The 22,889-nt window shown below is 44.2% G+C and overlaps 1 protein-coding gene across 1 annotated transcript in view; it reads left to right on the top strand.

Annotated features, from left to right (window-relative positions):
• The first annotated feature begins 9,775 nt into the window (after positions 1-9,775).
• CAND1 (cullin associated and neddylation dissociated 1) overlaps positions 9,776-22,889 on the top strand; it is a 60,843-nt gene continuing 47,729 nt past the window's right edge. The window contains exon 1 of the mRNA XM_073620093.1: positions 9,776-10,221. Within this exon, the coding sequence (XP_073476194.1) occupies positions 10,154-10,221 (68 nt within the window). The 5' untranslated portion in view covers positions 9,776-10,153. The remainder of the gene's footprint in view (positions 10,222-22,889) is intronic.

Raw genomic sequence — 22,889 nt, 5'->3', positions numbered from 1 at the left:
GGAGTTGCTGTAGTGCAGGCGAGAGATCACCAGGGAGTGGATTAGAAGCTTTCTGGTGACATTAGTTAGAAAGGGACATATTTTGGAGATGTTGAGGTGACAAGCTTTGGACAACGATTGGATGTGGGGCCGAAAGCATAGTTTAGAGTCCTTTAAACACACAAGTGTTTTTTTTTTTTACCACTACTATTCCTTTATATTTGCTTTTGAAATTTTCAGATGCAGAAATTTAGAAACTGGATGAAAGGTTTAGCACTGGGAAACACTTTCTGAATGATATAAAGTGCATTTTATATACAATTATATAGACCAAATATATCAGACCAAAATGAGGAGAAAGAAGGACCAAAAAACAAGAATGCCACACCTGGGCACCCCTCATGTCACGGCCCCGCACGGGGCACATAGATACGTGCGAATAAAGCCTCATGTACACTGCTGCTGCTAAACGATGGTTTAGGAGCAGTTTGGCATTTTTTTCAGCTGCCCCTGAACTCTCCTCTATGTTATCTTATCAGTAAATGTACACAGGGTTGTTTATAATCATTTCTAGGCAGTTTCGTTTGTGAAACACAAAAAAATGCGTTCAGAAGCGCCAAACACTTCTAAATGCAGCAACTCGCATTTAGGTGCATTTCGTTTACAGGCGTTTTTCATTTTTGGCTATTTTAAAAAAAATAAAAATGCGGCAAAACTGACATTTTAACCACTTCAGCCCCAGAAGAATTTACCCCCTTCCTGACCAGAGCACTTTTTGCGATTCGGCACTGCGTCGATTTACCTGACAATTGCGCGGTCGTGTGACGTGGCTCCCAAACAAAATTGACGTCCTTTATTTCCCACAAATACAGCTTTCTTTTGGTGGCATTTGATCATCTCTGCGGTTTTTATTATTTGCGCTATAAACAAAAATAGAGCGACAATTTTGAAAAAAACGCATTATTTTTTACTTTTTGCTATAATAAATATCCCCCAAAAATATATAAAAAAATTTTTTTTCTCAGTTTACGCTGATAAGTATTCTTCTACATATTTTTGGTAAAAAAAATCGCAATAAGCGATTAAAATAAAAAATCAGAGAAAAAAAGGGGGAATCGCTGATCCCAGCGCTCTAAATGGATATATGATAGATTTTTTAACACTTATTAGCTGCTATTATAAGAACCAAAACGTGATGAAATAAGTATACCTTCCACAAGAGAAAATATTAACAGCGCTTTAAGATGGATTGCGCACCATAAGTGTGATTAATACATGTAAACATATAACATTAAACTCAAGAGGTCATAGTCCACAGTATCTGTGAAACATTCAAACAGGTTAGTACGGCAAGTCTTTAGGATGATCAATTATGCTTGCAGAAGATGGATTACGATCCAAACTTTGATTCCTCCCCAGTGCACCATTTGTCTGACTCTATACCTTCACCCGGTCACCTCATGAAAAAAACCCTTTGTGTACATGCTCACCAGAGGTAAAAGTTAGATATGCCTGTGATATCTCTCCCAGGGATGATCTGCTCTGCTCCCGCTAGTCGTGGTCAGTTCAGAGGTATAAGTTAGGTATGCCTGTGGTATCTCTCACCAGGGATGGTCTGCTCTGCTCCCGCTGATGGAGGTCAGTTCTCCTTGATCATTATGTTAGTGGATGTATCATACAAGGAAAACAGAGGGGATGCTTGCCATAGTGTTATATCTTTTATTGAAAAAACAATCTCCCTGCTACAAATTACGCTTACCAAATAATAACAGTTAAAATCATTGGAATAAAAACAGCCTGTCCGTGAGACAGTGTCAGCTCACCGCTGGTCGGAAGAATGAACGTTCTTCCGACCACCTGGATGAGTCCCGGGATGACGTTGTCTGAGTCTGGCTGCTAGGTCACGTGGTCACGACCTGATGCGTTTCGTCATTACGTCTTCAGAGGGCGTGGCGGCCATGCAACACGACCATTGCACTTAAGTAGCTCAAGAAGGCGGGACCGCTCGACACCGTCATCACAGGCATCACCGCATCCCCACCCCCTCCTCTGTGGATAGTGCAGAGCTGGCGCTCAGCATCCCATCCATTCGCTATGGTTCTCTCTATATCAGCGCTATAGTTATAGGCTGATACAATACAATACTACATGCATAAGATACTATACATTTAGTGTTTTTTCTAAAAAAATTATGTTGTTACATTAAAGATTATCTCCAACTTAGAATGGGATAATAACCCATTATTAATGTTATGCTGTCATTCCACATATGTATTGTATCTATATAATATATTTAAAATAATATTACTGTAATAAAATTATCAATCTACTTGGATCAAACCTTAGATATTATTACAAAGGATGTCAATTTATGAGGGGCAACATTAATGTCTGCATAATGGTTCTAACTAATTGCAGTTGCTGATACCACTATAGCTTGCCTCCTCAATATTGCTGTGATTGTATTATTTCCTTAGCTGGAGTTTGTCGCTCCAAGCTCCTGGTGGACATAGTTAAAAAGCAAAGTTGCATTATGCGGATGAAAAACAGTATCACATTAAGTAAAAAATACATATCTATAAATAAAACAGCCATAAATACTAATGTTAAAATTGATAATTAAAAGATAAAGTATAACAAGTCTAGGGGGCTAATAGAGGATACCTTTAATCCTTCATATGAAGGGTTATGCATATGAGAAAATATGAAAAAAATATGAAAAAACCTGTAGAGCCTATTACCTTTAATAATTGCTTATAAAGCAATTCAAATCAAGTTCTATGTTTAGTCCGTTAGGGCTGAGTGTGTTGGCCAGAAATATCCACTGAGATTCACATTTGGAAATCTCTCTTACCATATTGGCACCTCTCCATCTGGGGTGAAGTTTGTTTATGCCCCAGAATTTGAGGCCAATGGGATTTCTATCATGTTTTTCCCTGAAATGTAAGGATACGCTGTGTTCTTTGTATCCTGTCGTGATATTGTAAATGTGCTCTGATACCCTTTTGCCCAGTGTTCTTTTTGTGCGTCCGATATACATGAGACCACACGGACATTCCAGGGCATACACTACGTGAGTGGACATACATGAAATAAATTCTTTAATTTGGAATTCTTTACCATTCGCTGTTGATACGAAGCTTGTTAGGCCTCTCAAATGAGTTGCTACTTGCTGACACGCTTTACATTTTCTGCAGGCATAGAAACCTGATCGGTTCTAAAACATTTTGGTTCTGGTTGGGGGATCAAGAACTTTTTTCACCACTTGGTCACCAAACGAGAGGGTTTTTCTATATATGAATGGAGGGTTTTCTGGTAACACTTTACTTAGCACCTTATCCATACATAGTATGTTCCAGTGGTTCTTAATAATTGCCTCGATTTCACGATACTGTTCGTGAAAACCACTTATAAAGCCCCATTCATGTCTGGAGTCCTATCTCCTTACTTTAGGAACCAAACAGGAGTCCTGTGAATTATGGCCCACCTCTGTAATCAATTTGTCTAGAGGTTGGGTCTTGTAGCCTTTTTCTACAAACCGTTGTTTTATGTGTTCTGCTTGGGTAAATTAATCAACATCAGAGGTACAATTTCGGCGTATCCGCATAAACTGGCCCTTAGGTATATTACTTAACCTCTGTGGATGATGTCTACTCTGTACCGGAATATAGCTATTGCGGTCTGTGCTTTTGAAATATGCTTTAGTATGAAGTTGGTTCTCTCCTTTCATTACCATGACATCAAGGTAATGTATCTGCTCACAGCTCCAATTAAATTCCAATTTAATGTTGTTGGTATTACTATTGAGCCATTGGGAGTATTCAACTAATGATGACTCCGTGCCCTGCCATATAATCAACAGGTCATCTGTATAGCGTTGGTAGAACACTAATTCTTTCCTCCTATTTAGATATACCCATTTGTCCTCCCATTCACTCATGAATAACTTCGCCAGACTTGGCGCAAACTTGGCGCCCATTGCGACTCCAGTCTTCTGGCTGTAGAAATTCCCCGCACACCAGAAGTAATTGTGGGTTAAACAATATTCCAATATCACCCTTAAAAATTTCTTTTGGATGAAGGGAATGTCATCCCTATTGCTAAAGGCCCAGCCAAAAGTGCATCATCATGCTGGATTACTGTATATAATGACGCCACATCGGCCGTCACCAAGTATATTTCTAAATCCTTAGGGAAGGATACGTTCTTGATCTTCTGCAAGAAGCTTGTAGTGTCTTTCAAATACGCCTTTGTAGTCACAACGCTTGTCTGAAAAAAATGGTCTAAATACTGGCCAACTCGTGATGTTACAGAGTCAATGCCATTAACAATGGGTCTGGCTGGTGGTCTCTCTGGGTCCTTATGAATTTTGGGGACCGTGTATATAGTTGGTATTCTATTAAAGCTAGGGCATAAGTATAGTTTTTCTTTTTTAGTAAGGACTTGCATGTAAAATCCATAGTCTACTAGGTTCAACAGGTCCTCCCTATACTTGTTGGTAGGGTCCTTATCAAGTTGCTTATATGTATTTTCATCTTTAAGGTGATATAGAGAGATCCATAGCGAATGGATGGGATGCTGAGCGCCACCTCTGCACTATCCACAGAGGAGGGGGCGGGGATGCGGTGATGCCTGTGATGACGGTGTCGAGCGGTCCCCCCTTCTTGAGCTACTTAAGTGCAATGGTCGTGTTGCGTGGCCACGCCCCCTGAAGACGTAATGACGAAACGCGTCAGAGCGTGACCACGCAACCTAGCAGCCAGACTAGACTACGTCATCCCGGGACTCATCCAGGTGGACGGAACGTTCATTCTTCCGACCAGTGGTGAGCTGACGCTGTCTCACAGACAGGCTGTTTTTATTCCAATGATTTTAACTGTTATTATTTGGTAAGCGTAATTTGTAGCAGGGAGATTGTTTTTTCAATAAAAGATATAAAACTATGGCAAGCATCCCCTCTGTTTTCCTTGTATGATCCATCCACTAACATAATGATCAAGGAGAACTGACCTCCATCAGCGGGAGCAGAACAGACCATCCCTGGTGAGAGATACCACAGGCATACCTAACTTATACCTCTGAACTGACCACGACTAGCGGGTGACCGGGTGAAGGTATAGAGTCAGACAAATGGTGCACTGGGGAGGAATCAAAGTTTGGATCGTAATCCATCTTCTGCAAGCATGATTGATCATCCTAAAGACTTGCCGTACTAACCTGTTTGCATGTTTCACAGATACTGTGGACTATGATCTCTTGAGTTTAATGTTATATGTTTACATGTATTAATCACACTTATGCCCCGTACATACAGTCAGATTTTCCGACGGAAAATGTGTGATAGGACCTTGTTGTCGGAAATTCCAACCGTGTGTAGGCTCCATCACACATTTTCCATCGGAATTTCCGACACACAAAGTTTGAGAGCTTGCTATAAAATTTTCCAAAAACAAAAGCCGTTGTCGGAAATTCCGATCGTGTGTACACAAATCCAACGGACAAAGTGCCACGCATGCTCAGAATAAATTAAGAGACGAAAGCTATTGGCTACTGCCCCGTTTATAGTCCCGACGTATGTGTTTTACGTCACCACGTTCAGAATGATCGGATTTTCCGTCAACTTTGTGTGACCGTGTGTATGCAAGACAAGTTTGAGCCAACATCCGTTGGAAAAAATTCATGGATTTTGTTGTCGGAATGTCCGATCAATGTCCGACCGTGTGTACGGGGCTTAATGGTGGGCAATCTATCTTAAAGCGCTGTTAATATTATTTCATCACGCAATAAGCGATTATTGATTGGTTTGCGCAAAAGTTATAGCGTTTTCAAAATAGGGGATAATTTTATGGCATTTTTATTAATATATTTTTTCTTTTTTAAATGGCGGCGATCAGCGATTTTTATCGTGACTGCGACATTATGGGGGACACATCGGACATTTTTGGGACCATTGTCATTTATACAGCAATCAGTGCTATAAAAATGCACTGATTCCTGTGTAAATGACACTGGCAGTGAAGGGGTTAAACACTAGGGGGCGGGGAGGGGTTAAATCAGTACTAGGGAGTGTTTTATAACTGTCAGGGGGATGGGCTGTGTGTGTGACGTCACTGATCTCTGCTCCGATGACAGGGAGCAGAGATCAAGTGACACTGTCACTAGGCAGAACGAGGAGATGCTGTTTACATCAGCATCTCCCCGTTCTTCCTCCCCGTGAGGCGATCGCGGTTATCCCCGCGGCGATCAAGTCCGCGCGACCCGCGACCTGATTTACGGAGCTTGCCGCGCGCCCACTGGCCGCCTCTTAAAGGGCAACGTACAGGTACGTGATTTTGCCTGTACAAGCCCTTCTGCCGCAGTATATCTGCATGAGGCGGTCGGCAAGCGGTTAAACGTTGGTTAGTATCTGTGAAGTTAAATAATTCAGTAGAGGTTGTAAAAATGTCCCGTGTACATGAAGCCTAAAACCGTGGAATTTTGTCTGAAGGGCATTGGCTCAAACTTGTCTTGCATACACATGGTCACACAAATGTTGGCCAACAATTACAAACGTAGTAACGTACTACGTGGTTTTTCAGCTCTTTAGCGCCACCCTTTGGGCTCCTTCTGCTAATTTCGTGTTAGTAGAAGTTTGGTGAGTGTTGATTCTCGCTTTTCATTTTGCACTTTTCATTTCGCACTTTTCAGCTCACACTTTTCATTTTGCACTTTCCAGTTCACGCTTTTCAGTTTGTTTCTGAATGGCCGTTCGTCAACCAGCCATGTTGCAGAGGCGATAACGTTTTGTTTATTATTGGCCTTGGAGTTATTGCTTTGACATTATTTTTTTGGTTGAATAATGATTTGATTTGGGATATTTTCTATATTTTTGGATGCATAGAATGCACTTTTTGGTTAAGTTCTATTGGCAGATAGGATATCTAATTTTATTTGTTTTATTTTTTTAATGCACAATAAAAAAAAAATGTGTAGAATAATACTTGGCTATGGTGTCCTTTTATGAAAGTGCGGTAAAATACCGCTTTTCAGTTCTCAGGCATTCTCAGAGGAGATCGCTCTCCTCTGAGTGCCTGTTTATGAAAGTGTGTAGATCGCTTCTCATGTTGAGTTGAGGAGCGATCTACAAACGCCGGGAACTCCTGAGAATGGCTCCTCTCACTATAATCTCGCGTGATATAGCGGGATTACAGTATGAGTAACCATAAAATACAAAAGTTTAACACAAATCGGCACACATTATTCCCCAACATATTAATAAAATAATAAAGTTAAATTCCCCCTACACAATATACATTAACCTAATTATAAAAAAAAACATTGTTTTTATCAATATTTAAAGATCATACATGTCACTATTTAAATGTGAATGGTGTATAGTAAATGAATGTAATGCACATATGTAATGCAGCTATACACCATTCATATAAATGCAAAACACATTTATAATCATTAAAAAAATAATTTTAATAAAGTATACAAGTTTAAATATTTATTAATAAATTAAAATAAAATATATTTCATTTCATCCGTGTCCCCAGTGCAGCAGAGACCTCCCTTACATCCATGTCCCCAGTGCAGCATCCCCAGTGCAGCAGAGCCCTCCTTTACATCCGTGTCCCCAGTGCAGCAGAGCCCTCCTTTACATCCGTGTCCCCAGTGCAGCATCCCCAGTGCAGCAGAGCCCTCCTTTACATCCGTGTCCCCAGTGCAGCAGAGACCTCCCTTACATCCATGTCCCCAGTGCAGCAAAGCCCTCCTTTTACATCTGTGTCCCTAGTGCAGCAAAGCCCTCCTTTACATCCGTGTCCCCAGTGCAGCAGAGCCCTCCTTTACATCTGTGTTGTGCAGCTGAGCCCCCCTTTACATCTGTGTCCCCAGTGCAGCAGAGCCCTCCTTTACATCCGTGTCCCCAGTGCAGCAGAGCCCTCCTTTACATCTGTGTTGTGCAGCAGAGCCCTCCTGTACATATGTGTCCCCAGTGCAGCAGAGCCCTCCTGTACATCTGTGTTGTGCAGCAGAGCCCTCCTTTACATCCGTGTCCCCAGTGCAGCAGAGCCCTCCTTTACAGCCGTTTCCCCAGTGCAGCAGAGCCCCCCTTTACATCTGTGTCCCCAGTTCAGCAGAGCCCTCCTTTACATCCGTGTCCCCAGTGCAGCAGAGCCCTCCTTTACATCTGTGTTGTGCAACAGAGCCCTCCTTTACATCTGTGTTGTGCAGCAGAGCCCTCCTTTGCATCTGTGTTGTGCAGCAGAGCCCTCCTTTGCATCTGTGTTGTGCAGCAGAGCCCTCCTTTACATCTGTGTTGTGCAGCAGAGCTCTCCTTTACATCCGTGTCCCCATTGCAGCAGAGCTATCTTTTACATCCGTGTCCCCTGTGCAGCAGAGCCCTCCTTTCCATCTGTGTCCCCAGTGCAGCAGAGCCCTCCTTTACATCTATGTTGAGCAGCAGAGCCCTCCTTTACATCTATGTTGTGCAGCAGAGCACTCCTTTACATCTGTGTTGTGCAGCAGAGCCCTCCTTTACATCTGTGTTGTGCAGCAGAGCCCTGTCCCTAGTGCAGCAAAGCCCTCCTTTACATCCATGTCCCCAGTGCAGCAGAGCCCTCCTTTACATCTGTGTCCCCAAAGCAGCAGAGCCCTCCTTTACATCTGTGTCCCCAAAGCAGCAGAGCCCTCCTTTACATCCGTGTCCCCAGTGCAGCAGAGCCCTCCTTTACATGTATGTTGTGCAGCAGAGCCCTCCTTTACATCTATGTTGTGCAGCAGAGACCTCCTTTACATCTATGTTGTGCAGCAGAGACCTCCTTTACATCTATGTTGTGCAGCAGAGACCTCCTTTACATCTGTGTTGTGCAGCAGAGCCCTCCTTTACATCGCAGAGCCCTCCTTGTCCCCAGCAGCAGTGATCATCTCCTTTATGTGCAGCGGCAGCTACACAGTTCCCGGCTTCCAAGTGTGTTCAGTGGAGAGAGGAGGGGCCCCCGATCTATCCGTGCAGCCAATAGGCTTCCGTGTACAAGAGAATACTTGTGCACCGAAGAGAGAAGACTATTGGCATCCCCTCCTCTCTCCACTGAACACAAGGGGAAATGTACTGGCAGAGGCGACGGCGGCCATTTATTTGTAGCCCGTCAGCTGTTTTTTCCCTAAAACATTTCTGATTTTCCCGGGACAAAAGCAAAATTCCGGGAAATTAATCGGGAGGAGCTCTGATCGGGATGAGGGTCCCAAAATCGGGACTGTTAGCAAGTATGCATTTGTTGGCGGAAAGTCCGACAATTGTCCGATAGAGAATACACACTGTTGGATTTTCCGCCAACAGCCTGTCATCACACATTTCCCATCGGAAAGTCCGATCGTGTGTACAGGGCTTTAGACCAGTGTTTTTATGTGGGTCCATGCTGAAGATACTTCTCTCACTTCCTGGGTGTTGCCTTCTCCATATGAGTGCAGACAGCACTAGAAAGCTGACAGAGGCTGTTACCAAGGAAAGTATTTTGGTTGTTCGGAGTTGGCGAGGGGGTCTCTCCTGCACCAGTCTTGACTCTATGGTATTAATAATACAAAGCGCCAGACTCCTGACACGTTGGGACAGTTTACCCGCCAGCTCCAGTCATCGCCTCTCGGCCGACACATTGGCTGCTGCGTCTGTCACTCAACCAATCCCGCCTGAGCTCAGTCAAACCGGGCCGGTGCTGCGCCTGCGCAGTACGGGGCGGACACTATCGGACGGGGGGGACAGTTCTCGACAGGACACCGGCACGTCAGTCAGTGTGAGTGACACGACACCCAGCCAATCCCATCTCAGAGGCGCGCTCCCGGGGACACACCGTGAAGCCGAACTCTTTGCAGGCCTCTGCCATCTTTGATCCCGCCTCTGTTACGGGACTGTATGTGAACCAGGCTGAGCTCGGCGCCTCCCTGCCTCCTAGGCCCCGCTGTCCTGCAGCTCGCAGACTTGGAGCACATCTGGCAGACGACGGGCCGCCGGTGCTGGGCGGGGACACCCGGGGGCGCTCACGTACACACTGAGGCGGATTCCCGACACAGGCTTGTGCGCGCCCCCGCCTCCCTTCCTAGCCGCCGCTGCTGCAGCAACGACCCGGGCGCGTGGCTTTAGGAGGGTGCACCGGGCACCGGAGACTTCACCGGCCTCAACACCCGAGACGGCAACATGGCGAGCGCTTCGTACCACATCTCCAACCTGCTGGAGAAGATGACGTCCAGCGATAAGGACTTCAGGTGAGCGGGCTGCCCGCTGCAGGCTTCCCTGTAGCACGGCCATGAGGGCGGGCCGGGTGTTGCTCCGGCTGGAAAGCATAGTGGGGCCTAACTGTCACTGGGGAGGCGCTAGGCCGTGTGCTGAGTGCGGTGTCACTGGGAATGGGCCCAGCCGTCCTATCCTGCAGTATGGGGCCTGACACTGGGTATTGGGCTCTGCCTGCAACTGAGCAGGCCGGATCTGCAGTGCATTGTGTCCCTATATACACACACACACAGCATTGGGCAGCTGATGATCCAGGGACAATTGTAGAGTCTGTCACATGTCAGCAGACGTGTCTAGCATTGTATACATCTTATCAATGGTTGCCGATGTACTCAGTGATTGCTGGTGCTTTGGATCTCAGGGGACACTTGTGTGATCTGAGAGTTCTATGGATGCATCAGTCTGGGAAAAGCACAGGAATGACAGTGTGGCAAATGTTCTAGTTTTGCAGCTAGTACACACAGTTGGGATATGGCCTCTTTCGATCATTTGTGCACTGGGATGTCAAAGCGATTTTTGTCTGATAATCATGCTATACTTGCCTGCTCTGTGCAATGGTTTTGCACAGAGTGGCTCCGATCCTCTGTTTTGGGGTCCCTGGCAGCGATCTTGGCTCTAACTCCTCTTCTGAGTGCTTGCTAAGGGGGCACTCTAGCAGGCTCGATCTTGAGCTGGGCTGTGTGTGTCCATAGGCGTGCACACACAGCGCGGCTTGGCCCGCTCCCTCATCACTGGATTTGAGTGATAGTAGCAGGAGTCAATGGCTCTTGTTGTTGCAGAATTTCCTATGAGAGAGAGAGGGGAGAAGAGCTGCTGCAGAAGAACACAGCGCTGGATAGAGATTGGGTTCAGGTGAGTGTTTAAAGTGATTAAACAAATAGTTAAAGTAAGGTAGAAAATCCAAGAAGGTAACACCGCTCCAGGTGATCCCAATAAAATAGATCCGGATATGCTAGGTGCAAGCCACAGCTCACCACCGGAGTATTAGTCCCCTTTCACACGGGACGGATCCGTGTTGATCCGCCCCGTGTTTATCCGCTGCTCAGCGGGGATCGCTCCGTTTTCCCCAGCTGAGCAGGCAGATGACAGGGCGGGACCCGCACACTGTGCAGGGACCGCCCTGTCAGATCTCCGCTCTCCCCTATGGGGGATCGGAGGAACACGGACCGTCTGTCCGTGTTCATCCGATCCGCTCTGCAGACGGATAGAAAAATAGGATTTTCTTCCGTCCGCAGAATCGGACGAGAGCGGAGCCGGACTACATCCGCTGACACCCGCTATCCCATAGGGATGCATGTATGTCCGTATTTCATCCGAAAACGGATGGATGAAATACGGACATACGGTCCGCATGTGTGAAAGGGGCCTTAGGAAAAGAAGAAACATCTGCACACCGGCAATAACGATCCAACGTAGATTTATTCGAACAAAATAGTACTCACGACTGCCAACAGGAAGAGGTTTGAATAAGCACCATTGCAGCGTGAAATGCATCACCGCTCCGTTGTTCTTGTCTTGGTTGGCAGTCAGTACTATTTTTTTATTTTTTTTTTTTTTTGTTCTAATAAATCGACGTTGGATCGGTATTGCTGGTGTGCAGCTGTTTCTTCTTTTCCAGTTAAAGTAAGGTGCTGCTTCTTATTTTGCGCAAAATGTAAGTGCGACTGTTTAGCCAAACTGAGCAATACTCTGTTCATCATCCTCCTATTGTGAACACAATACAACTTAAATGAGCCAGCAATCTAAGGGCTCTTTCACATGGGCTTTCCAATCACATCCGTCTTGTCAGTTTTGCAGGTGGATCTGATCGGAAATGCCATTCACCCCTATGGAGCGGCTGATGTCAATGGTGATATGTCCGCTCACACCTACTGCTATCTGATCCTATCCGTGAAATCCAGATGGATAGTGACCCTATTTTCCATCCGTCTGGTGGTCCGTTTTCATCTGATCTCCCCATAGAGGAGAGCAGGACTCTGATAGGTCCATCTCAGCACAGTGAGTGGAGACAGACCTGTCATCCACATGCTCAGTGGGGATCAGCAGATCGCCCATCTCTCTCTCCCCCCCCCCCGCGCGCTCTCTGAGCAAAGCGCCAGGCAGACTGCCCATGTGGGAGAGTCCTTACAGTGTTAAATGCAATGATTGTGCACGTTAGTGTCAAACAAACTTTTATATGTGTGTAATCTGCTTCAAAATATCCCCTGTGCACCAAAGTCAAAAGTTCAGTAAAGTTCCATCCACTGTGTCTTGTGAGCAACTGTGAGACCTTCTCAGCTCTCCAAAGTGATCCACCACATTGGTTTTAGGGGGACACTCGCCAGATCTTTTTGGCCATATAGACCTAAACAGCCTTGTAATGAGGTTGGGTCACTGCTGTTAAATCCTGCGATCCTGGCGTTGCGCTCGTCGGAGCTGTCTACCTCCGATACGGGCAAACAGTTACTGAATTGTTGGAAGAATCAATGAACTCAGACAGCGCTCATCAGTGCCCTCACAGTTCATTGAGAATTACAAGCCCTCTGCCACGGTGGCAGATGGTAATTGTAGTTCAATCATTCATGGGAAACTGAATAAATGACAAAGCTGTGTGCATGGAGCCCCAAACAGCTGTGCTGTTTTAAAAATTGTGACAGCAGGTGTGGAGAGAAGATTCCCCGCCCACTGTCAGAGTGGGGAGCGCTGACAAAGTGAGGTGATTGTATAGGAGCATGTTACACCCTAAATATGGGTGTAACGTGCCTAAAAGTGAACTTAACCTTTAAACCTAACTACTTTAAAATTCCCCCCTCCCCCTCCTAACACCTATTCCGTCTAACCTGTGCAAGAAAGATGCATATAATAGTATTATTATTATACAGGATTTATATAGCGCCGACAGTTTAGGCCTCTTTCACATGGACGATCCGTATGTCCGTTTTTCATCCTTCCGTTTTTGGATGAAAAACGGACATACATTCATCCCTATGGAGCGTCGGATGTCAGCGGTGACATGTCCGCTGACATCCGACGCGCTCCGATCCGAAAAGTGTAACGGAGGAAAAACCTACTTTTCCATCCGTTTTCGGATCGGGTGATGACGGACACTACGGTCCGTCATCATCCGATCCCCCCCATAGGGGAGAGCGGCGCTCTGACAGGTCCGCCGCTGCACAGCGTGCAGTGATGGACCTGTCATCTTCCTGCTCAGCGGGGATCGGCGGAGCGATCCCCGCTGAGCAAGCGGATGTTCATGGGGTGGATCGTGACTGATCTGCCCCGTGTGAAAGAGCCCTTACGCAGCGCTTTACAAATTAGGGCAGACAGTACAATTACAATACAATTCAATACAGGTGGAATCAGAGAGCCCTGCTCGTTAGAGCTTACAATCTAGGCATATACTTCTTTATTTTCTGTCCAACTCCAGTCACATAATCCCACTCCCGTGTGTCAGCCAGCGCAGCTGCAGGGGAGATGAGGGAGCGCCAACCTATTGGTGAGATCACTGTTTGTCTTTACTAGCTGTGCGATTTCCTCTCCCTTGCAGTGCTGCTGGCAGACGCAGGGTAGGTCATGTAACTGGACGGAGCCGCTGATAATAGGTATGTTTAGACATCTTTCTCACATGGTTAACAAGCATAGGTGTTACTAGGGTGAAGGGGACAATTTTATGTGTAGTTAGTGTTAAGCCTGAAATTCCACCTTAAAGCGGTGTTCCAGCCTGGGGGGAAAAAAATAAATAAAAGTCAGCAGCTACAAATACTGTAGCTGCTGACTTTTAATATAAGGACAATTGCCTGTCCAGGGAGCCCGCAATATTGGCACCCCAAGCCGATCTGTCCATTGGCTTCAGGTGCAGGCGCTGGCATTGCATGTAAAGCCTCGCAACACGATCAGATTTTCGGATGATCGTTTGTCCGTTTATTTTTTTTTTTTTTTTTTGGTGCATGCTAGTCTCATGTCGAAAGTGAAGAGGTTACTCACCAGATGAAAATTCTCGTACGACAGAATTCAACTTCAGAAGTGACGTCATGTTTTGAATAGTTTTGTATGTATTCTTTCATTTCTGAGCATGCGTAGTCTTGCTCTTATGATTTTTTTTTTTTTTTTCTGACGAAAACCATGCTAATTAAACAAAAATCGGATATTGTGTTCACATCCGACAAAAAATTTATAGTCTGCACATACAGCTTTTGATGTACGAAAAATCGGAATCGGCTGTCGAAAGCACCATACTAACGATCTGAAAATCGGCAGATTATTCGGACCAAATTTTACTTCCGATTTCCGTATCGTGATTCGTGTGTACGGGTCTTAAGGGAAACCGGTAGTGAAGCCTTCAGGCTACACAGCTGCTTTCCAACTGCGCATGTGCGAGTCACGCTGTGCTTTCTGAATGGTCCTGTCGTTTTCTGGGACACAAACAGGTCCCAGAAGGCAACGCGGAGGTGACGTACTTCACTGCTGCGCCATGGAAGTCCTGGAAAAAGAAAAAACATACCAAAAAGGTATGAAAAGAAAAAAATTATCCAAAAACGGGGGGGGGGGGGTGTTCTTTTGTTTCAAACGGATTTCAATCCTTGCATGGAACTCCGCTTTTAGCTGGCCATAGATAAGTAGTTTTGTGTGTGTAATAGAGAGAGAGCTATCTATCTATCTATGTCATACATACATTTCTTTTTTTTTCTCTTTTGCAGCCAACGTGTTGAATGGGGAGAAGGAAAAAAAAACTCCATTCCCACAAGCAAGGTGGATGGAAGTATCAGACCAGTCGGGACAATGTATTCTGACAGTTCCAGAATACACTGATCAGAGGCTGTAGCTGCTGATTGACAGTTTTCCAACTTGTCGGAACGACGGAAGTTGATCTAATTGATTTCTGTAGCGCAGGGATAGCCACACACTGATTGAAATTAAGCCAGTCCTTGCTGAATCGATTGCGTTTTGATCCACCTGTGGCTAGCTTTGTAAAATTTAAAGCGTGTGTGTGTGAATCCCTACAACCTTAGTCACATCACTTACCTGTAACGAAATATGTCCCATGCTGTAAGCAGCTGTTTAATGAAGAAATCTTCACTGCAGGGATGTCCAGTCTTTTTTTCCTGGCCCTAAGCTTCAGGCGCTGCAAAGAACAGTTGTGGGTCTTCAGGCAGAACAGCAGTACAGTTGGTCCTTTGGGGACACGCCTCCTCCTCTAGTGAGAAATATTATTTCATTGTTTACGCTGCTTTTAACACAACCTGTGAATGGTTGCTAGTCAGATGTGTGACAGGATCCTCTCCATCATTCAGATAGTGTTATGATGGGTAAAAGAATGTTTCTCAGTGGAGATGGAGACGGTATGTCTATTTAACCCCCACAGCTGTAGAAGTTAAGAGAGAGGAAGAGGACAGGGCATCCCTGCACATCATGGGACATACCTTCTTACAGGTAAGTTGTTTTACCAAAGCTATTAAGAAGAATTTTGTTTGCTGAACTTCAGTTTTAAAGCATAAAAACAAAAAAAAAGTCAATTTTATTATTGTTCCCCTTACCTAATCCACCCTCCTCCATGGAGGCAAATTATCCAAGATTCAGCTGCCATAATTGCATCCAGTGCTGCAATCTTCTCCTGACGGCTGTGCGTTATTCCCCCAATGACTTCTAAGGGGCGGTGTCCGATCTTCTGTGGCCTGGGGACCTGGCCCCAAACAAGCCTATGGGATGTAATGCGCAGGTGAAGCCAGGACAGTGAAGACTTGCAGTGTTGGATGTAAACAAACAGCAGAACCACACTTTATTTTAACCCTGTTGCTGCCAACGCCTTTGTAGTTTTTGCACGTTTAAAAAAAAAAAAAAAAAACTACGCCTGAAGATTTCATAAACCCTCAAAATTTTCTGGAAGCTGACACCCTGTAGAATAAATTAGTGGTTTCAATTTTTTGTCGCTCAACATTAGTGCAATAATTTTTTAAAATGTCAGTAAAAAATACATTAAGACCCCTTTCACACTGGGGCGCTTTGCAGGCACTACAGCACTAAAAATAGCGCCTGCAAAGCACCCTGAAACAGCTGCTGCAGCCTATCCAATGTGAAAGCCCTGAGGGCTTTCACACTGGAGCGGTGCGCTGGCAGGACGCTGAAAAGTCTTGCTAGTAGCATCTTTGGAGTGGTGTATACACCGCTCCTGCCCATTGAAATCAGTGGGGCAGCGCGGCTATACCGCCCGCATAGTGCTGCTGCAGCGGCGCTTTGCGGGCGGTTTTAATCCTTTTTTGGCCGCTAGTGGAGGTTAAAATCGCCCCGCTAGCGGCAGAATAGCGTCGCTAAATATAGCGCCGCTTTACCGCAGACGCTGCCCCAGTGTGAAAGGGGCCTAAGGTAAGTTTTAGGGCACTCAAACATATAATAAATGACCCACATTTTAATAAAATATAAAGACGTGTTTGCGCGGCGTAAATGGATACCCAGCATTTTAAACGTTATAATTGTGCGCTTCGGTGATATGTGACAGCCTTCAGTACCCTATATTTTCCATAGATGACACTTTAAAAGCCCCTGCAGGTCATCAGTGTATTGTTAAAGTGGATGTAAACCCTCAAATACACCCAGTGAAGTGAACAGCCTCAGATGATACACAGAGATGAAACCAATCCCCCTGCGTAAGTTTTACATATATATCTGCTGTCTCCAGCTTGCTGTATTTTTTAGAAAGTGCACATCATGTTAGATTTTTCTCTTCCTGTTCAGCACTGGGTGTGGATTCTTGGCATACATTGTGTGACAGCTGATTGGAGGAAAGGCCCACACCCCCACTCCACATAGGCAAGGGAGAGAAGGAATTCATGTGCAGAGCTGTGCTGTGAATAGACCAGCTCTCTACTAATCTATTTATAGCACCCTCCCCGACACAAATTTTAAGGCTGGTTTTAGCTCGGTTGTCAGAGAATTTTTCAGAAGTTATCATGCTGATAACACAAGAACGGAGCAGCAGAAAGACATGGGACTTAGGGCTTTGGAGATAGATAAGAAAACACTACAGATAAGTGCTTAGGTCACATTTCATGAATAGGGTTTACATCCACTTCAAAGGAAAAGTTCACCTTTGTAAAAAAAAAAAAAAAAAAAAAAAAACTGCAAATCATTTTTCAGGTAAAAAAAGTGCATTTATAATTTTTTTATTTTTTATTAGGAGCCTGTAAAGCATTGCACCCGTGATCAGCAGATTGCAGGTGTAATCAAGACTCCTACAGACTGTCAGTGTAAGTTGTCAGCTTATACCTTGTACATGCAGGCAGCTACACACTGAATGGCAGCATCAATAAACTACCTATAGTGCGCAACAATGCCCTGGTAGTTCATTGAGAACTACAAGTCAACAGCTGCTAAAGCTGATAGCAGTTGTAGTTCTGTTCACTGATCTCTGTAATGAATGATGCATCCAGGTGGGCGGAGCTCCTCTCAGCTGCATTTAAAAAGAATTGTTAAAGCAAGTTCAGAGAGAAGATCCCTGGCTTGCTGTCACTAGAGGCGGTGGGTCAGGGAGAGGCTGCTGCAGTGGGAACATGTAACATATTCCCAAAAGTGAACTTATCGTTTTAACCTTAAATAATGAACTTAGAATTATTGTTCTTACTCTGGCGTGAGCAGCAATATTTAACGTGTGTAGTCTCCTCTGACGTGTGCATTTATATTCGTGTGTGGGGGTGGCAGGCTCAAAATATTTTGGGGAGTAATTTTAAGGTGTAACTAAACCAAAAAGCAAACCTTTATTATATTGTAGCTTACAATTTTTTAGATGTGATAGCTGTATTAACTTTCTTGTTTAGGCTTGCTTTCTTTTATTCTCATCTGGTGATCAGCCAGTAAGTCTGCTTTTTAAAAGAACAAGCTCTCCAGCCGTTAGAAAAGAAACAAGCCATTTAACACTAGCTGGGGTGCTTACAATGCTCAGCTTGAGTTTGTCAAACCTTTATCCCAAAAAGGAAGAAAAACTGTTTGCTTTAACTGCTTATAAAGTATTAGCTGGACATTGGCTTTGTTAGATGTACTAGGATATTTTAATACACGACCCCCCCCCCTTCAGACTGACAATGCTGCCATCCAAATGTGCCCTCTGTGCTCCTTAATAAAGAACGTAGGCACTCTAATACAGGATATGTGTTACTGGCCAGATCACCAGGTGAAAACAGAGGGAAAAATAACTATAAAGAAAGCTGATGCAGTCATAACCTCTAATGATTGGTAAGCTGCAATATACATTAGTGCATTTTTAGTTTTGAGTTTAACCACTTCAGCCCCGGAAGGATTTGCCCCCTTAATGAACAGGCCATTTTTTGCGATAGGGCACGCTTTAACTGACAATTGTCCGACGTTGTACCCAAACAAAATCGATGTCCTTTTTTTCCCACAAATGGAGCTTTCTTTCTTTCTTTTGGTGATGTTTGATCATTTCTGCGGTTTTTGTTTTTTTGCGCTATAAACAAAGACCGTCAATTTTTGAAAAAAAAAAAATTTTTTTTTTTACTTTTTGCTATAATACATATCCAAAAAAAATATAAACTGATTTATTTATCAGTTTAGGCCGATATATTTTCTACATATTTTTGGTTAAAAAAAAATCGCCATAGGCATATATTGATTGGTTTGCGCAAAAGTTATAGCATCTACAAAATAGGGAATAGATTTGTCTTCTTTATTTTTTACTAGTAATGGCGGCGATCTGCGATTTTTAGCTACGACTACGACATTGCGGCAGACAGATCGGACACTTGACACTTTTTTGGGGCATTGTCATTTATACAGCAATCAGTACTATAAATGGCCACTGATTACTGTGTAAATGTTAGTCAGGGAAGGTGTTAACACTAGGGGGCGATCAAAGGGGTTAAATGTGTTCCCTAGGTGTGTTCTAACTGTAGGGGGGATGGGCTTACTGGAACATGACAGAGATCACTGTTCCCGATCACTGGGAGCAGTAGATCCCTGTCGTGTCACCTGTCAGAACGGGGAATCGCCTTGTTTACGAAGGCAGTTCCCTGTTCTGCCTCTGTAATAGGTGACTTCCGTACCATGGCGCCGCAGTGAGGTATGTCACCTCCGTGTTTTTTTGTGCCCCCTCGTTGCCTTCTGGGACCTGTGTGTGTCTCAGAAAATGACAGGACCATTCAGAAAGCGCAACTTTTTTTTCAATTTTCTTTTTTTCTTTCCATTTGTTTAGCAAAAAAGAAAGCATCCAGTGGTGATTAAATACCACCAAAACAAAGCTTTTTCTGTTTCAAAAAAATTATAAAAGTTTCCTTTAGCAGTTGCATGACTGAGCAATTGTCAAAGTGTGACCGCACAGAAAATTGGCCTGGGTAGGAAGGGGGTGAAAGTGCCCTTTGGTTAAAACTGCTTTCTCAATTCGGACATCCCTCAGTTTTTACCTTTTGCACCAATTGATCCCCCTTTTTTTTTGGGGGGGGGGGGGGGGGGGGGGCGCCAGTGCCCAGGACAGCGGAAGCACACTAAACTGCAACGGTTTAATGTGTGACAGTTGTCCATTTCGGTGGCAATGTGATGCACATTTCAGCGCATCACTTTTTGTTTCAACTATTTTTATTTTTTATTTCAGGTACTTGTATAGCGCCGTCAATTTACGCGCGCTTTACATATACATTGTACATTCACATCAGTCCCTACCCTCAAGGAGCTTACAATCTAAGGTCCCTAACTCACATTCATACATGCTAGGGACAATTTAGACAGGATCCAATTAACCTACCAGCATGTCTTTGGAGTGTGGGAAGAAACCGGAGTACCCGGAGGAAACCCACGCAGGCACAGGGAGAACATGCAAACTCCAGGCAGGTAGTGTCGTGGGTGGGATTCGAACCAGGATTCTTACTGCTAGGCGAGAGTGCTATCCACTGCACCACTGTGCCGCCCAACTATCTTTGAAGTGCACAAAAGTGACGCTTTATGTGACTGTTGAGCAGTGTGTTGTACTGCCATGTGATGTCTTCCTGTGCACTGCGATAAAATGCTGCATGTCTGCTCTTTATCGCAGCTCACTGCACAGCATCTCTGTGGCGCGTTGCAGTGTGAAGTGGACTCGGAGAATAGTTTTCTGTGTGTCCTAGCGGTGATATGAATTCTTCCAGTGAGGTAAACTGCAGGGCTCTCCTAATCTGCTGTTGACTTGTGCCTGTACTGTCTGCTTCTTGTAGATTTGTTCAAATTATTTTCGGTCGATTCCACTTCTAACGTTTTGAAATTCGTTCTTTTTTTTTTTTTTTTTTTTGGTATATAATTTGCATTTCGAGAATCGAAATTTGCCCACTAACATTTCGAAAGTCGAACGGTCAAGCGCATCGAACGCTTTTTCAAATGATTTTCTATCCATGTATGGCCAGCATAAAGCTCTGTTTCCACTAGTATGACCTGTCATGCGACTTTGGACACAAAGTTGCATGACAGGTTACAGCCCATTGCTTTCAATGGCACCCGTTCCCATCTATGCGACTTTGAAAAGGTACCTGCACTACTTTTGATGCTACTTTAGATGCAACTTTGATCCAGAGTGTAACGTTGGATCAAAGCTGCACTCAAAGTCGCACTCTAAACCGCGCAATTTTGGGGTCGCAATAGTGGAAACGTTACTTGTCATGTGAATTTGGACACATAGTAGCAATGACAAGTCACAGCCTATTAAATTTAATGGTACCCGTTCTCATCTATGCGACTTTGAAAATCAGTGACTTTGAAAAGGTACCTGCTCTACTTTGATGCAGAGTGTAAAGTCGCATCAAAGTAACACTCTAGCCTTAGCTATGTTTCCACTAGTGCGACTCCAAAGTTGTGCGATTTAAAGTGCCTTTGAGTGCAGCTTTGATCCAACGTTACACTCTGGATCAAAGTAGTGCAGGCACCTTTTTAAAGTCACATAGATATGAACGTTTGCCATTGAAATCAATGGGCTGTGACTTCTCTTGCGACTTTGTGTCCAAAGTCACATGAAAAGTTCCACTAGTGGGAATTGAGCCTTAAGCTCATTACTCACATGTAATGAGCAATAGAAATCGATCTGTACCCTTCCAAATGTTTAGAAATGTTCCTTTTGTACCTTATTTCTTTCATATTTCTTCCCCAGCTCCCTCTGCCGTTCAGCTGGGCGTGTGCCTCACAGTGCCATACAGAAACAACCACGTTTTTGTACACTGTAATCTGACAGTTTCTAACAAACATAACATTCTTCCAAAGCCCTCTCCTCAAACTGCTGTATGGTCTTGGCCACCATGCTGCAGCTCAGTTTCAGGGTCTTGGCAATCTTCTTATAGCCTAGACCATCTTTATGTAGAGCAATTCTTTTATTCAGATCCTCAGAGAGTTCTTTGCCTTGAAGGGGACATGTTGAACTTCCAGTGACCAGTATGAGAGAGTGAGAGTGATAACACCAAATTTAACACACCTGCTCCCCATTCACACCTGAGACCTTGTAACACTAACGAGTCACATGACATCGGGGAGGGAAAATGGCTAATTGGACCCAATTTGGACATTTTCACTTAGGAGTGTACTCACTTTTGTTGCCAGCGGTTTAGACATGAATGGCTGTGTGAGTTATTTTGAGGGGGCAGCAAATTTACACTGTTATACAAGCTGTACACTCACTACTTTACATTATAGCAAAGTGTCATTTCTTCAGTGTTGTCACATGAAAAGTTATAATAAAATATTTACAAAAATGTGAGGGGTGTACTCACTTTTGTGGGACACTGTATAGCCACAAAATAATGTGTGTATCTCCACAAATGAACAATAAAACATCAATTGGTAAAATATGATCATCTGTGATAATCTGTCCATCCAATTACAATATTTCCAGTACATGCAAAGAAAAGTGTATTCTCCCAAAGAGAAGGACCCATGGAACCCCAAACGCTGCCACCTCACCTTAATAGTTGACTCTATTCACCAGGCTATCCTCTGGGCAACAAGTCTTCAGCCCAGTTACACTACTGTCTCCAAAAATGCTCTCTGGCATAAGCAAGATTTAACTGGATCCCACAATTTATGCTCTCAAATAAAATAAAACCATAGTGTTCTCTGTTTGCTATTTATTAAATAGAAATTAAAAATGCACTCACATAGTGTTGCAGATACAATCTCTGTGAATAACCCCAATTCCAAAAAAGTTGTGTAAAAGCTACATAAAAAGTTAATGCAATGATTTGCAAATCTTATAAACCCATGTTATTCTCCATAGAAAACATATTAAATGGGTTTTTAAGATAAAAATCCCTTTAGGTGCAGTGCGGCCCCCCCAAATACCTACCTGAGCCGATCTCGGTCCAACACTGTGTAAGAGAGCAGCTACGCTGCTCTTTCCTACGTTGCTGGACTCCTCACAGGCTTTCTCTACTGTCAGTCAAATCCAGTGACAAAGGGGACGGGGCCGAGCCACACTGAGGAGCCAGGATAGGAGTTTCTGCTGGGGACCTGAGAAGAGCAGGATAGGGGCTGCTCTGCAAAATCACCGCACAGAGTGGGCAAGTAAGAAATGTTTGTTATTTTAGAAAAAAAATGAATCTTTAATATCACTTGGAATTCCAGGAATTTATCATATTTAAAAAAAAAAAAATAAAAATAAATTGAAGGCACCCTATGAGTTAAGTCCAGCGAGATTCATAACTCCACCCGG

Source organism: Aquarana catesbeiana, linkage group LG03 (genome assembly GCF_042186555.1).
Source record: "Aquarana catesbeiana isolate 2022-GZ linkage group LG03, ASM4218655v1, whole genome shotgun sequence".
Taxonomy (NCBI): domain Eukaryota; kingdom Metazoa; phylum Chordata; class Amphibia; order Anura; family Ranidae; genus Aquarana; species Aquarana catesbeiana.
The sequence above is the reverse complement of the archived record's forward strand: the minus strand, read 5'-3'. Positions and strand labels throughout refer to the sequence as shown.